Genomic DNA, 16,987 nt, shown 5'->3' with positions numbered 1-16,987 from the left:
TTGAATCGAATGTAACATACATTCTTTTCCTTCCCACCTGCTGTACACTTGTATCTGCTTATCTCGTGTGTTTCCTCGTTGATTAGCGTAAAGCATAAATGCTGATTTTGAAGCTTTTACTCTATCCAATAATCAGTTAGAGTCAAGATAACATTTCATTCATTCAGAATGATGTCCATAATGCCTTCTATATTCACCAACGAGTAAGAGCAGTGAATCGTGTGAAAATACATCTTTCTATTGAAGATACTTGAAACCCGTTACCGTTTTGTACTGACCAGATATACATTACAAGACGGTCAATCCTCCATCGTGTTCCCAGGAGATATCAAATTACGCTGAACATATAAGGGAACTTTTTTTCCCCTTTATCTTCACAAACGCTTGGGACAATCTCCTTGTCAATATGTTGACAAATTTAAGCCTATCGTGACTTAATGACAACGGTTCTGCAATATCACTCGATCATACTACGTGCCATACATTCGAACAGGTTCATTTATATTCTCTTTTTTTCCCCCTTTTTATCATGCAATCTTTTCAGAACGACAAACTCTCATCTGTCAACATGCTGCCAAGATCGTTGCGTTCCCTGCTGCTGGCGTGCCTGCTGTTAGCTTCCTCCCCGAGCATAGATGCCGCGAAGAGGCGATCCCGGCTCGATCTACCAATTTCAAAGCCAGCCGATGCACCACTTGAGGACAACCTAGCAACCGCATCCGGTTCAGAGCCGGCGTACGAGCGCGTAGAGGCTCCGGCTGCCATCACACCGGCTGCAGCAACCAGTGCAGGCGCTTCCGCCGAGACGGAATCGTCCGCCAACGCTAGCGGAAGCGGAAGCTCTGAGAACAGCAGTCAAATGATCGACGAGTACTCAGACGAAGAATGCGATCCGGACTTTATTGCTTTCGAGCTGGTCACCGGGTGAGTTGTGAGGCAACAGTTGACGCACATCATCTACCAGTTTGTTGTTTACTTACCTGAAAAGAAAAGAAAAATAACAAAATATGAAATGGTTGCGTCAATTCAAAATCCCTACATACATCCCCCAGGGTCCTCTATTCTAAAGCGTTTGATTTTCCTCGCGTTTGTCTGACAGGTATGTCTTCTCGGCACCGAACAAGCTGCTCGATTCCATGCCCGGTACGCTGATGTTGACCGACTGCTTGGAAGCTTGTCAGAACAATGATTCATGCGCATCCGTCAACTACGAAACCGGCCTGTGTGTGCTGTTCTCGTCAAACTCTGACAAATTACCAGGTAAGTTGTCGTTGCTGTCAAAACGGGGGGGGGGGGGGAGGGGGGAACACACACACACACAATGTCCTAGCGCTTGCTGGTAGCCTTGTCAATACTCTAGGTACATCCTCTATAGACATCCGCTTGCGCCCCTAACAGGTGTATTTTACCATAATTCTTTACTAATCAAGGCACTTCACCGAACGGCTCCCCAGAGACCGGCCGCAGCAATCTTTGGTCCGATCGCGAGCAACTACAATATGATCGATTGATTGATTTCAAAGAGAAAGAAATTTTATGAGATACATCACTTTCTTTCCCGCCAACGTTCGAAACATTGTTCGTCCGGTCGGGCAGAGCGCGCGGGGCATCCTATTACGGATGGTACTGATGATCCATCCCGTTAGCGTCCCGTGTTCTGTTCGTGCGTTGGGAGGTCTCTATCGATCACGTTTTGTTGATCTCCAAACCGTTTTGATCCCTCCTGCAGATGCTGGTGCCGTTGTACAACAAACAGAACGGAACCTTGATTTTGATCTGATTCGATTTTCAAAACTTAACCCGTAATGTGGATAAATGATGTCAGGAAAGGTTAAAGATATGGTCCCGGCCGGTGAAAATGGTGGGCCTCAATTGGAACAGCCAGTTCGCTGGCCACAAATTGCATTTCCCACTGCAGAGATATAATAAAACACTAAAGCTTCCACTCTTCCCACTATGGCGGCGGCGGAAGAAAATGGCTAATCGAAAAGCAATTAACTTGATCAAATTAACAATGATGGGTTGGTACCGCCACAGAATCGACCACCCATAATTGACCGTTCCCATAACCGTGGTTGCGATGAGACCCCAGTTAACCTCGGGGCTGTACCGGAAGATCGACCAAAGCATTTTGAATAAGTAGTTAGAAGGGTGAAAACAAAAGTTTTTACAACAGCTCAGAGTACTAAATCAAGGACTAGTAACAGATAAGCCGTAACTCGTAACCGATAAGATTGATCTTGGCTCTCTGGGAACAATTAAGTTACCCATGCGCTAGAAACAGTCCTGCACGGTGCAACGAAAACAAAACAACACCGCAGACAGTGTCGAAAAAGCCAAATTAAAATTTATAGTCATTAACTGTGAAAATATAATCGACAGTACCGCGATGCAGCCTACCCGAAGCTGGCGGAGAAAGCAATCCCTGGGCGCACTAATAAAGGGTTGGAAAAGCTTCTCAAATCGCGATCGCTTCGTCGTCGACTGACGACCGACCGGTGTGTGGTCATTAGCTGATGCTTCAACACTTCGTCCAGCGTCCGCACGCGGTACTTTTCGCCGTTCCCAGCGAACGTCTTCAATATTAAGAAAACCGATGAAAGATGTGAGATTTTCTCGCAAGATTCCTACAGAAAAATCGTGATGATTTCCACGTGACACAGTTTCGACATTAAGTTTCTTTTTTATTTTCGTTTTTCGTGCGCTTCCTTTTCTATCCTGCCCCCGGCCATAACGGGTCGATGATGGCCGGCGAAACACATGGAGCGTTCGCTTTCGCTGGGTCGCGTGATCTGTTCGACAAAGCAGATGGTTCGTAGCTCATGGGCAAAGAATTCACATCACTCACCACTAAAGTGGGTCCCGGGCAAGTGTGCGCGATGATGGCGTTTAAATTCTCGACCGGAGATGTTATTTATTGTTTAGACACAATGCGGCTGGACATAAGACGTTGTCAGATCTGCTTATGGTTCGCGTAGCAGTAAAGTCCGCCTCACAAAGGGAAAGTCGTTTCATTCATTTTGCGATTCCCGCGACCGGGTATCGGTTCTTGCTCAGCTATCGAGAGGAAACTCCTTCGACATGCAAAGCAAACACCGATGAGCCGACAAAAAACAGATCCCCCAGCGCGGACAATAATAGTGTTCCGAAAGTTATTAGATCCGCCTAATGTTTGACCAGTCTGCACGGCGAGGAACCGTTCGTGAACCACGGCAAGGATTTCGCTTTTCTCCGAGCACATAAATTAGCCATTGTGTATCGGTGCGCAATGAACAAGCCGATCGTGCCTTCTCGCTGTCATCATCCTCCCGATATTTTACGGCAAAAGCTCCTGCGCGCAATCATACTGATGCTGCCCCGGCGAACCTGAAGAAAATCAATAGAATCGGTCGTTTCGTTTGTTTGGCGCGATTTGGGCGCATGTGAACAGCTCGGCTACCAAGTGTTCAACGACCTATGAAGCCGGAAGCTACATAGCAACACGATTCTCCGAACCTATGGGCTGCCGTTTTCGGTGACCTTTCGATGAGCCTAGCGACTAAACAAACCGAAGACCAGCACTGCGCCATGGCAGCCGCACTATCACAGATAAACCCGCGCAAAGTTTCCCGCGCCCGGACACAGCCATGTAGCCAGGGGGCAACGATCGCAAAAACAAACAACCATAATAAAATTGTATCTTTTCGATGATATCTCTCCACGGGGTGTTTCCACCATCCAACGGTCGAATTGGCAGAAGACAGCAACCGTTTGACAACCTGGACCCGGAGACACAACAAGCGAAAGCATCCCTTTCGATTCTCATCGCCATCAAACGGGAACAAGCAATGAAAAAAAGACAACACCGCGTGTAACAACAACAGATCGCGAAGAAAAACTTCCATAAGCGTGGACCATAAATTATGGAGCTTATATGCCCGTGCATGGAGGTTTCGGTTCAGCAACAACGCTGGCAGATGATTTCTCGCTATTGTATGGTCGCGGTATGGGCCGGACCGCCGTTACGCGTTGTTCCGAGCAGTTCAGTGATTTATGCGGTGATATCTTTGAACCGTAAGGTTCCTTGTTTTTCTACACTCGCACGGTGGGATCTGCCCTACGCTCGAGAAATATCCCACTGCGAGCGCCAAAGGCTATCGATCAGTTGCAATGTCACGCTACCGATCGGGCTGCTATACACCAATCAAAACATGGGAAAGAATTGCGAAGCCGCCGTCCGTCGGTTTTACGATTCTAATTAAGAGATACACAGCATAAATCAGTGCAGTATATCTCCCACCGCGGGATCTCTCCCTCGCTAACGATGGATGATCCCGGGTAAAATTGCATTCTCGACAATCAAATCCCAACGGCAAAACATTGTTACCATTCTATCGGATATGGCAATGCGCGTCCCGTGTCCCAGGTGCGAGAGACCCTACGCATAGCGGGTAGTCTCATTTGCAGATAGTCCTGTCGGTTAAAGTTCTCAACAACATGCAATTGCATTGATCGATTGAGAACGCAACGCTTCGCACGAAACAGAATCCACGCGTTTGGATTAATCCATGCGGCATGCGTTTGAAGTCGGTACAAGCAACCATGAAAGACAGTCTTAAAAACGCCCGCTCAATGCTTAAAAAAAGTGGAACGCTTGTTTCTGGAGGTTAACGTAGAAACAAAACAGCGATCATTACATCAACTTTTCCCTTTCCAGCGTGTCCTCATTCTGGATGGTAACGTGCGTTTTTTTTTTTTCCTGCACTGCTCTTATGCCAGCATGCATTTCTTTTGTCTATACCAAGTACAGCAAACTAACTGTAACGCTTAGTGGGGTATTCTAACCAGCTGAGCGACGGTATCCGACGGCTGACGATCGCTACAACAACATTCCGTCGTTTTGTTCGGCGAACGCCTCCCTTGGTATAAAACCAAATCGATTTTCTAACCCTGCAAGTGGCGTTAGATTGATTCACCACTAAATCAATCCGAGTATCATTTCCTTCACACGGGCAGGTGAAACCGTAAAGTAGAAAGCAAGCAGCGTTCCCGGATGATACAACGGTCCTTCCTTTTTACGCAAAACCTATGTTCCGCTCGATTTTCATCACAAAGCATGCCGATTTAAATATCGGCCCACCCGCTAGCTAAGAGCAGCTTACTGCGCTGGGATCCGGTAGGTGGCAGAAGGATAGAAACGTTACACTAACAACTGGAGGCAAAATGTTCTCACAACACACAATCCGGCGTCGCAGCAGGAAATGTAGCTTCCTTTTGATCATAATTTGCTAGCGGCACGCAGGCTCGCTCTACAGCAGCGTCAACAGCGCCGGACCGCCAACGATAATTAATAATTTGTAATTTATCTTTCCCGCCACGCTCTCGCGGGCTGTTCCGTGTACGATGCAGCGCGCATTCGTGCACATCGTTAGTGGACGGATTCTCAAATCCGGTTCCCTCACTTTGTTTGGGGTTACGATCGTTTCACTAGCTGTCAAAACTATCCTATTACTAGGTTCACTTCGATGTGAAACACGATTTCTATATTATGGTGATCTTCATCTCCTTAAAGGGTTTGTCCAGATACACATACAAATCCGAGAAACAAGTAGCCTCTTCGTCTAAAAGCCATGTTAAGAAGAGCTACTTGCAAAAAAAAATATAAAAATTGAAATGTCATCCCCATTTTACTGTCACCCTCCTGCTGTACGGAGAGCTATAAACGTTCAGCATCTCCAAAAAATCATTACTTCCATTCCACACGGCAGCCTACGACATTGACCGTTGCGCAGGCTTCACCACGATGTAACGATGAAAAAACAAACCAGTCCATGCAATTCGTGATCGGGACAGGCGAGTACATAAATAAAAATTGGACCGCCCTACGGCAGCTCCAAACGGAACCCGTTGGACTGAAGCCGCACACACAGCAAGAAGTTTCGGTTGCTGGGATCGATTTTTGCTGTGAAACGAGCAAGAATTTCGATAGTTCGTGATTGTGCATATATAGTGCATTTCCCAGGGATTTGCTCCAACATTCTGACCATCGACAACTGGTCGCACCGGTCTACCAGTGAATGATGGGAAGCACGGCAATTTAAGAGAATCAACATTCAAACTCCCTCGTTCCGCCATGATTCCAGGAGGTTTTTGGCCCGGCTGTCCGTCGCCGGTCGTGATTTTGTACCGGAATTTGTCAGACTGTTTATTTTTCGTCCGATTTACTGTTTCGTTCATGTTGCGCTCAAATTGAACGTGGTGTATACACTCCACATAAATACACCGCCGCGCGCATCTGCTTTGAGGCGGCATTTTTGTGCAGTTTATCCTTTGACAGGGGATGTTCTACTTCTGCTAGATGGCTCATCGTTCCATAACTTCCATCGAAAGTATCGAAAATCTCCCCCTCCCTAAACCTAATACGGCACAGGGACAGCGAAACGTTCTTCTTCCCTGACACCGATGTAGAAGTGAAAGGAAAAACCGCAAACCTTTGAGAAAATGGGCACCCTCCTAGTGCTGCGGTCTCTCTGTCTCTCAGCTGTACCGTAAATTGATCCACACTTCGCCATTCGACTTCAATTCTAACGACTTGCTCTGCTTTACCTCTCACAATTGCATCTAATTTTCCCACTGACACTGAACTTGTTGCACCAGCAAACAAAAAATCCGAAGATAGGAGGGATAGTAGGAAGCAGGTAGGTTCCATACCGAAGCAAACAGCTCAAGTGTACACGATTTGTGCCTCTTTCCATTTTATGCGAAAGATCCACAAAGCTTATAATCGGTTGTGCGCTGCTGGTGCAAAAACGGAAGAACATGAATTCATAATTTATTTGCAAAACGGGAGAAATCGTGGACACCTTCGGGCCGATTTGTGTCTTTTATGTGTGTGTTTGTGTGGCTCATCTACCTTCGCGTGGTTGATGGTTTGAACGCAAACCGATCGGCGTCACGACGAACCACAAGCCACACATTTAGCTGCGGGAAAGGTGTGCACTCGGTTGTCGCTGATGGGTGCACTAAATCAAACAACGGTAATAGAAATGGGTCTCTAACGACGATGCGCTATCGTTTGCTCATCGTTTCCGGTTGCACGACCAGCTTTCGCAACGCGCATCCCCTTGAGGCACTAGAAGAAGATGGCGGTCGCGCGCACCTGGGCCGGACATGTGCACTCTCACTTGCATTAAATGAATCGGGCGAGTATAAAGTACTTTCAAGACTGTTAACTGGAGCTTTGAGAACCTCAAATCGAATTTTGAGAAGCTAAGATAATAATTATCTAATTTTCTGTTCATGTCTGATTTTATGATATATGCCTAAACCTATATATTCAATTCAATTAAAATATTCTAAACAACAAAATGCATGAGTAAAACATATGCACGAATCTAGACCAACCGCCAAAAAGCACTTCCATCACATGGCATGGACAGCCAGGTTTAACCCATTCATAAAATTGAAAAATCATTTCATGGAAGCTTACGCTGCCGCACGAAGACGTTGTTGGAGGAACACTAATTTACACGCCCGTTCCATCCATCCATCCACTCACTTGAGCTACAGTTCAGGACGAGGGCATCGGTCAAGAAGCTATTCAAGAGCCCAAGTACCTTTACACCAAGCCAACGGCTTAACTTAAGCCCTGGCTCACCACGTAGACAACTAGAACCTAACAACTATCAAATTACCGCTAATAATACCGCACTTTTTGCACTGCTCCATGATCTTTCCCTAGCCTTTTCTCTCCCTCTCTCCACGGAAGACACCTTCCTTGAGCGTATTTCTATGCATAAAGTATCGCTCGATCGAATGATCGATGATGGGGCAGAGATCTGGTTGAGGCGGGTCTGACAGTACAGCACTCATCCCTACTGCTGGGGGGAGAAAAAACCCCCCTTTCAGTCTGCTTCCATTCAGGACAGCAAGCAAACGCGCCCTTTAGATATTGTTTCATAAACGCGAAAGAGAACGATAATGAAACGACTGATTAAAGGCTACTCGTTGCGTTCGATCGAGGGCGCGCTTGCACGAAAAGAATGCCGCTTCCGAAGCAACAAGAACATAAAATTGCATACATGAAGTATCAGTAATAATGGTTGATCCATTATTAAATACAATATCTTATGCATCGCGCCCGGCTATACTTACCAGCCCGAGTGCAGCTGAACCGTTTGCGGCAAATGCACCACAAACGCAATAGATGCCGCGCACTAACAAACGGACGCCCGGTGGCATTACGAACACCACCAGCGGCAGAAAAATGGTGTTATCAAACCAGTTTCACCCCGTCATGCTATCGCTCAGCCCGCAACCAAAGCAGTTTGTTGCACCGAAGAAAGGATGGCAGCTATAACACTTTTGCTAGCTGCCACCGATTTACCGCGAACACATGGCACGTGATGTAGCCGCTGTGACGAATGCGATTTCAAATAGGCTAGCGCAAAATATCGCTCCAGAACTCACCCCAACCCCTTCATCACGAACTCGATCGTATCGCTTTCGGAAAGATCTACGGCAGCCCTAGACTGCGCTTGGTCGTCGTGCTAGCCTGCAGGCATTTTACGCACGCATTTGAAACAGTGCTCGTCGGTGCTTGTCGTTGCGATTGAAGTATTTGATCGTTTCAATCATTTTGCTTTCGTTCCATCAAACATGAAAGCATCCCTTGGCACCCGGCACCAAGAAGTAGGTGAGCTGCTCAGCATGTTCCATTTCCGACCGGTACAGTAGAAAGTGTACGCCCGGCAACCGATCGTGGACACTATTCCTTCTGCACTTAATAATTACCTTTTTCAGACCGTCGATTGTGCTGGAAGCGTAAAAAATCGTCTTTTAAAGCGTTCGATTAAAACCGATCACGGATGACGGGTCGTAACTTCAAAGAAAGTAAAATTAAACTTCATTCGCTTGCATTGCTGGATACGATGGATGGATTAGGGCGCACTGATAAAAGTGAAAACTTTGCTATGTACCATTCTAAAGCGTTTACAGGGCTAACTAAAAACCCACATAAATATTAAGCATAGATGTGCCCGCACATTGCTGCCATTTCACACTGACCAATTGCTGTTATTTTCCCCCGTTCCCTTAGGTGCCCTTACAAAGTCACAGTTCCCGGTGTTCACGATCTACGCACAGAAGTCCTGTCTGAAGCTGCGTCCGTGCGAACGTGCCTGGTGCATCGACAGAGTGCAAGGCTACAAGCTGAACGGACACGTCAAGCGTACCGCCCAGGTCGTTTCGCGTCGCGACTGTATCGAGATGTGCCTCGGAGAAAACGAATTCACCTGCCGGTAAGTAGACACCCGTTCGCCCTTTCGCCACGGTTGCAGCGCACAGGTTCACTGCAAAAGGTGCCCATGGTCGTACGAACTCTGCAACATTAAAATCAATGACAGCAAAACTGTTGCGTAGTTGCACCTCGTGGTGCAGTCCGCGAGCGAACCTATTCCGACCGTGTAAACAACATGCGCAGGAGTCCCCGGAGATGGTTGGGCACCCGAGAAACGCGGACGGTACACCCCATGAGGACGGTACTTGCGATGCGCATGGTCCATTACTCAGGAGATTAATAAGCTCGGCATTTTAATGATGAATGATAATCGTAACGGGCATGAACTTTTAAACATATTCCCCTTCCCGCAGTGGGGGAACACACAGGGATGCAACGCGGTTTCGAATCCCCGATGCCCTTTGATATGGGGCTTTGTGCTCCAGCGCTCTAGCTGATAGAATGACAAAGAAATCAATTTTAGCGATTTATTCAGTAGCGTGAACGAATTGCGGCTTCTTCCTTGCCGCCGCAAAGTGTTGCATGCCGAGTTACACCGATTATTTATCAGCTTTTTTTATGGGATGCGCATTCCAGCATCAAAGCACTCTCATATCGTACGACGCGGGAGGTTTGGCGTTTGCGGAAGAGGGGCGTACCTTCCTTCTTTTTACTTAACAATTATTCATCCCTTGTCCGGTCCGGGCAGGCGGGAAAGATGTGAAAGATAATGTGACCTTCTATCGAACGGTCTAAACAAGATCAAGATGGGCAGTGAAGAGTCACACTGAGATTAAACTGGTTTCGGACTACGCCAGACAATTGTTTTTCAAGGCCGACCGCGGTTGTTGATTTTTCATGATTTTTTGTTTTATATAAACTTCCCCCCCCCCTCCGTTTTCCCTTGCTTCACAATTGACGAAGACAGGGTATCCTTCAACAAAATCTAAACATTCCATTTAGAGCTAACCATCACCGTTTAACGTTGAGTCATCTTGTTAGAATTTGTTAGTGCCCGGTGGACGATTGGGCTAACGTCGAGAAGAACCCGCGTCACGTCCGACCGTCTTCCGCGTCGGGTCCGATCGTCCGATTGTTTCTCTCCTAAAGTAGAGGAAAAGTCAATTTTTCGATCATTACAGGTTGTTCGACTGTCGATACCTTCTCCAACGAGAGCTTGCGCGGTAAATAGAAGCCCACGGCAACTCAATTTGTAGAACCGGTTAGTGAAATAGTAAAACGACCGTGTTGGATTCTAGACAGACAGTTCGGGATTATGTATATGACTGCCTTCCGTCCGAGCGTGTTGGTTATTGTTTCACTTAAAGACGGAAGGTGGAGCGAACGGATATTGGACCAAATAGATCCAATGACTTTCAGTATTGCTGCTTGAATGCATATCAACCGCATGAAAAGAGAAATTCATTTATTTGCCTCTTATGGTATTTTAGTACTCTGTAATACCAAAAAAAACGTTCTGAGCCCTTCTTCAGTGTATAGCTTTGCGCGCTCTGGTCGATTGTTGCTCAAATAGAAAAAGCAATCCCATTGAATCCCACCGGCAACTCTTGGTGGAGTAATTTTGCACTAGATCACCCATGTCAGGTTTATTACCAATACACACACACACAGCTCAAACTACGATCATCTTCTTAATCCGCCTATTTCAACGGCAGCCATCACTCAGGGCTGTGCGAAACGTGCTAATGCTCGGGGATGGTCGAAGTGCGCTCAGCAGAGTTGAATTAGCAAACGAGACGCGCATCAAGTAACGATTCTACGATCATCGGAATGGCTCATTAAAAACCCATACTTCAGCAGAAAATGGCATAATGGTGCAGACCAAACTATTGGTACTATAATTATTAGAATATGAAGTACATAGTAGGCCCGCTTGCTCGTTGCCTTTTTCTGACCTGTCTGGCTGTTCTTCGTCAAGTGATGCGATGCACTTTCTTCACACCATGTGCCAGGAAGCCAATCGTTTACATTTTCGCGGATGGTCGGAGCTCCCCCTGCTCGCAACAACCCGGTTGGCTTAATAACTCATCATCCAGTCAACTTAAACACCCGTCATCCGAGATGCATCGCACCCTGAGTGTGTGTGTCCAAAGTGACCAAGAACAAACGAGTTACATGATGCGATTTGTAGACAATGTAGCAAGTGTCGACATGATCGACATCAAAAGACAGACAAACGTGAGGCGGAACCAGTACGAGCGCAATTGTTCACTATAATTCTGCTTGTTTAGCTCCGACAGAAGAGCAATCCTCCAAAAAGGAACCTTCAATTCATTCCCAATGGAATTTACAATAATCCAATCGATTCCCTCCAGCTCCATCTAATTGCACCGCCAGGCGAACTGGCAACTGGCCACGGAAACAAGACGAACAGCAAACAAAAACTACAGAATTTGTTCTACACTTACATCTAATCGGCGTTGCGGTGCTCATCAAATGGCACTGTGTATATGAATTGATGCGCTTGCACAGATAAAACGAGAAAATTACATGCCCCCCTCGTCGGGTGCAATCAGCTGCAACCTCTGCCTACCTGCCGCTTGTTGGAAGAGTCCCGTTCGACGGTAATTATCCTCCGAAGCCTATCATCGCAGAGATAACCAGAAACGCTTCACAGCAGTGAGGAAGGAAACCTTTGCCTGGCCCATCATCAATCGATCGAACTGAGCTGGTCGGTGGTGGTGCGGTTTCATTCACGCGCATTCATTCATGAATTATTCATAGTCCTTTCGGGTGCCCGATCGGTACCAGGATCGTGCCGTTTTTATGCTGATGATGCCCGCGAACGGAATCGAACTGGCCCCAAACCCGATAAGCTTTGAACTTCACTGCACGAACTCAACTCGGACAGATGGGATGTTTCGTGATTCGTTGCCACCAACGCTAGTGATCGTGTGATGCTAGTGACACAGTTCATTGGTGGAATGGGCAAAGAACCGCTCCGAAACACTGTACGGATTAGTGGCGTCACAAGAATAGCCGCGCACAAACAACGCTGCCGCGTTCCCAAATCGAGCAGTGGAACGTCGTGAGCGTTCTTAATGAGCCCCATTAACAAGCGCGCTTACGCTGAACGCTTCTGACATACGCAGGGCAGAGAAGCCTTTGGGCCCTCTGGCGCATCTCTTTTGATGACATCCGACAGCTAAATCATCCCCAGCAATTGTCAACGGGAACGCTACCGTTAATTGGCAAATGGGGTGTTTGTGCGTGTCCCGTCCGCAATGTACTGTGTGCGACTGCACGATACAGGCGAAAGGCCCAGTTCGACCGACGCCGAAGCAAAGTGTGGGAATCCGTAACAGGCCATTGCCACCAAGATTTCGATCGGTCCCTGTTAACAATTGCTGTATCCGATACACGATCATAAAGTCTGTCTATAGTATAGTTTTTACAACGAGCCACATCTAAAATCTTCAAAAAAAAACCATTGCATTATAAGAATTTATATCGATTTGTGACACATTTCCTGTAGTAAATTTGTCTTAAACAGCCAAAATCTTCTACCAAGAATCTTTTTTCGATAAAACCAAAAGGCAATGATTCGAATAATCCTTCTTGCTCGCGGGTCTACCGTCCAGCCCTCCGTTTCTCGTCACATTTTGCACACTTCTTGCAGGCGCAATCATAAAACTTAAATTTTATCATCATCTTTATAGAGAAATCATGACCCATCGCTACTATACAGTCGCTTCACTTTCCCCCTTTTTTATATGGTTCCATATCTCGCTTGTTTCTATCGGATAACACAACGTCAAGTGTGGCCCTCGACTTTTCGTCTGCGCCAAAAGTGGTACCTTCCAGACGAAGCGCGTCGAAATGGAAAGACAATTGCCAACACGACCACGAAACATCGAATTCCGTTTTCCTTCTCTTCTCCCGACCAAAGCATGCTTCCTTTTCCTGGGCTCATCGCCAGCTAGCTTTCTGGCAGAAAATAAGAGTAAATCTTCCATATCCATTTGTCCAGTTCGTTCATCTGTCTGGTCTTTTGGCGAAGAGAACGAACTTAGAGGATGGTCCTTGGTAGTTTTCCCGACTTTTTTCTTTTGCATTCCACTTTTAATGCTGTGGTCTATAAACGATCATTCGACGGAAATGAACATGACACGAGAGACCCATTCTAGGAACGATTTGCGCTCCAGCATCCGCTCGGTGACTATCGCGATGGTCAAAGTTCTCCGTTCTGGAGTAGCTGGCTCCAAGCAGCGAAGCGTATGAAAAAAAAAGTGATCGAAAGCTGAAGAAGAGCCTTTCAGGCGGGAGAATGAGGTGATCACGCTCGTCCCGTCCCGGCTGTACGAGTTGAACATGCGGTGAATTTATTGTTATGATTACAACCTAAACAACTCAACCGTTTACACTAACAACATCGGATATTGCTACTATTAAGCAACAGCTCGCTTCGCCAACTCTTCCTCTCGCGACCCATCATTGACCGGGCCCGTGTGGTGGTAGAAACGTGCTTCTGATTTTATTTTTTGCCACACTCGTGTTCAATTCTATTAACCTTTCTGAAGCCTCATCACACGCTTCTAGGTTGGGCGCGCATGATCGCGATCATGTTCGCAGGATTGCATCCGTTCCAATAACTCCTAACCAATCAACGGCCAGCAACCGCGAATAGTTTTATCCTCTACCGTCGCCTATGATCACACCACACATACACACACACACACACACAAGAAAAAGAATTCTTTCTAGAACGAAAAAAAGCAACACTTTTTCACCCCACAAACTTTGCTCGAAAACGTGCGGCAACTTGATCTTGAGCAGAAGCATAAAATATATTGAGTTAACCCTTTCGAACTACGGCTACCGCCTTAGCTACCGTTAGTGTGAGATGCCTTTCCTGTCCTTCGCTTTTTTTTTATTTCGCGACGATGTCCATTCGGGGGCACAATCGGTATTTTCAGCTAACAACAGTGAACAACACTTTACCACTCGATTTACCACCCCATCCCATCACCTGCCCGTACGATTATCGTTCCAGTGGTGGTTAGAAAAATGTGGTCGACATAGCTTTGAACATGGTTCCAGTATCAGTTTGCTTGCCTTGGCAAGCACGTCCGTTACCTTCACTTGTTTTGCACCAATGCGGAAGAGCGAACGAAGCACCAACCGTCGAAGAATCCGGTCACTGAAATTCTACATCTTTGCCACTCGATGTGCCACGGCACTTCCCGGTTCGGGTGCGGTAATAGAACATGTACCATGTGACGTTCGAATGGTCTTTTTTCTTATTTACTAAACGAAGCCGGTGCGTTTCACACCGTACCATCCCCAAGCTCAATTCAGAACATTATTAAAGAAGTGCGATTTGGTCACTCCAAGCAGGGAGGCCGAGCTCTTTCAGCCATCAGCGGCCATTGGCAAACGGGACGAGGGCGAAACAATTGCAACAGTTGCCCTTTTATGTAATTTCTGTCAACTTGATCACTTTTTATGCAAATAAACTACACCGATCGGTAGGTACCGGGTGGTGGCAGCCGGGTGCTAAACAGCCCAAGTGCTAAACCGCTGGAACTGGTCAGAGAAACCAGAACACCCAGTGAACGGTGGCGTGCGCAGACCGAGCAGGCAAAAGTTATGAACGAGCATAGGTGAGATTGTCGCATTAAGTACCCCCATATGCTCTCCTTTCCTGCTCCTATCCAATCGCAAAACAGGGGGCCGATGATGCCCGCCACGATGGCATCTTGTTTAGTCTTTGCCGTGCGGACCTCGGCTAAGTGACGCTTTGCGTACAACCGATCTCATTATATTCATTCACCAGGCAAAGCAGACCGTGTAAAAGGATGGTGCTCTTAACGATCGGCTTCTTGCAGCACTCGGCCAGATCCAAATCCATTCGCCAGCCAGTCCGCCCAGGTCGTCCACAATCCTGGACCTGGCCTGAACCGCAAAGCGTCACCGAACGTCACTCGCCCCAGACCTGACGCCCGTTTCGCAAGTGTAATCGAGCGAAACAATCGAGCTGAAGTGCAATTAACGCCACACGCACAAACAGGCTTGCGAACTACCGGTGACTCGGCAGTGGGAAATCACAACTGGAGAGACTTAAACGATCGTTAGAGCTGACAAAATGTTTCACTTCAATTTGCGACCGAAGAACGCTCCTTTTAACCGTCCGGCCCCCGCCAGTCGAAGCGTGAGCGTTCGTTCTACACGCGTCCGGTAAGAATCTGGCCCAGACATGTCAGACGGAAAAGATTACGCGTCTAAGGGCGCAGATACGTACGTAGAAAAGCACAAAAGAAAGCACCAATAATCATAAATTTCATAATTTCTCTAACAACTTGCGCGGCTCGGAATAGGTCCTATACACAGCAGCCAGTCAGCTTGTTTCGTTGTTGTCCTTTCCTTGGGGGAAACTATTCAATGAAGCGCGCCTGGTGTTTTTGTTTTCCTTTCCGGCTTTGTTTTGCCGAGCGTTTCATGATTATGTTCCTTTTGAAAAACACTTCAAACATGTCACCACAGCACGCCCACCAACACCGCCCCACAGAATAAACTTTGCCCAGTGATCGAGTTCATATTTTGCTACACTTTCAAAGACAGGTGAACCTGACCGTGGGGACCATCGCAAACAGTGCCCCTCATACAAAGTTTCCGACCGATCGTTTGTCTGTCGATTCCGTAAGCTACCTTTCCTAACCACTAGGTGCACCAACGCTATGCAAAAGACGCTCATAGGAACGAAACCCAAATTGGACCGTACGGAAAGCAGCAAAATTATCATAGCATTAACATTGTATGCAAATCCTGCTCGTTTCCATTGGCTAGAGCACCTCCGTTTATCTAAGGCGGCGTTTGGCTGACAAATTAAGGCATGATTTAAATTTTCATCCGATCAATGGGGGGAAAAGCTAAACAAAAAATGTTCGGAAATCAAGCGCTTCTACAAAAACACTGCCCGCCCCAAAACTGGAAACGGGGTTCGTTGATGTATCCCCTGAAGTGACGTTGCTAAGCAGCAGCAGCAGCAGCAGCAGCAGACACCGTCAGAACGGTAGATTGTGGTCAAACACTAACAAGGAGAAAAATGGGAGGATCGATAAACTCGAAAGGAAACCCAAACCAAAAAAAAGCCAACAACAAACCCAAACCGATTGGCGTGCATAGGAAAGCCTCTAGTATACAGGCGAATGAATCGCGACGTTGAAATATAAATTAGATTATCCTTCAGCGTGCCACCCCATTTTGACCGTGCAAATGCGCACACGAAACGAAGTGTGATGAAAGCCGCTGATTTCCGAGTGCACCCAACGTGCTCGGGGGCTCATTTCTCCCCCTTTCTACCTTACCGCGGTGATAGGGCGGTCGGCAGTTCGATATGTACGGGAATGCTTCCACGGGTTGCGCCGAAAGAAAGCCGGCCATGAGTGGATAAGCACGGGCCGGGGTAAAAATAACAAACTACCACAGCGCTCCGGGGATATGACGCTATCAACAAAACCGCCGGTCGCTTGCTTCGACCGGGTCATTTAAATTGATTGCTTAAATAAATATTAAAACAAGTGTATCGGCTAGCGGTCGTAACGGTCGACAATTGGCATTGGCAAATGTGGTACGAACGGATCAAGCACTAGGATCACCATTCTTTCTCGTTCGGTGCAAGCGAAAACGCAACCACCGCTTGGTAGGGATGGCCTCGAAACTGAAGGTTAGTTTACAGTTATCGGTGCGGGCTGAGTGGCGAACCCGAGC

At 47.1% G+C, this 16,987-nt stretch overlaps 2 protein-coding genes across 3 annotated transcripts in view; one reads left to right on the top strand and one right to left on the bottom strand.

The window, feature by feature from the left end:
• LOC118508458 (autophagy-related protein 16-1) overlaps positions 1–16,987 on the bottom strand; it is a 225,615-nt gene that overhangs the window by 190,931 nt on the left and 17,697 nt on the right. The window lies entirely within an intron of this gene.
• LOC118508457 overlaps positions 1–16,987 on the top strand; it is an 86,881-nt gene that overhangs the window by 54,126 nt on the left and 15,768 nt on the right. The window contains exons 4-6 of the mRNA XM_036048259.1: positions 545–924; positions 1,100–1,260; positions 9,077–9,278. Of these exons, the coding sequence (XP_035904152.1) occupies positions 569–924; positions 1,100–1,260; positions 9,077–9,278 (719 nt within the window). The 5' untranslated portion in view covers positions 545–568. The remainder of the gene's footprint in view (positions 1–544; positions 925–1,099; positions 1,261–9,076; positions 9,279–16,987) is intronic.

The sequence above is a fragment of the Anopheles stephensi genome, chromosome 2 (genome assembly GCF_013141755.1).
Source record: "Anopheles stephensi strain Indian chromosome 2, UCI_ANSTEP_V1.0, whole genome shotgun sequence".
Lineage (NCBI taxonomy): Eukaryota > Metazoa > Arthropoda > Insecta > Diptera > Culicidae > Anopheles > Anopheles stephensi.
This window is presented reverse-complemented; position numbering and strand designations above follow the sequence as displayed.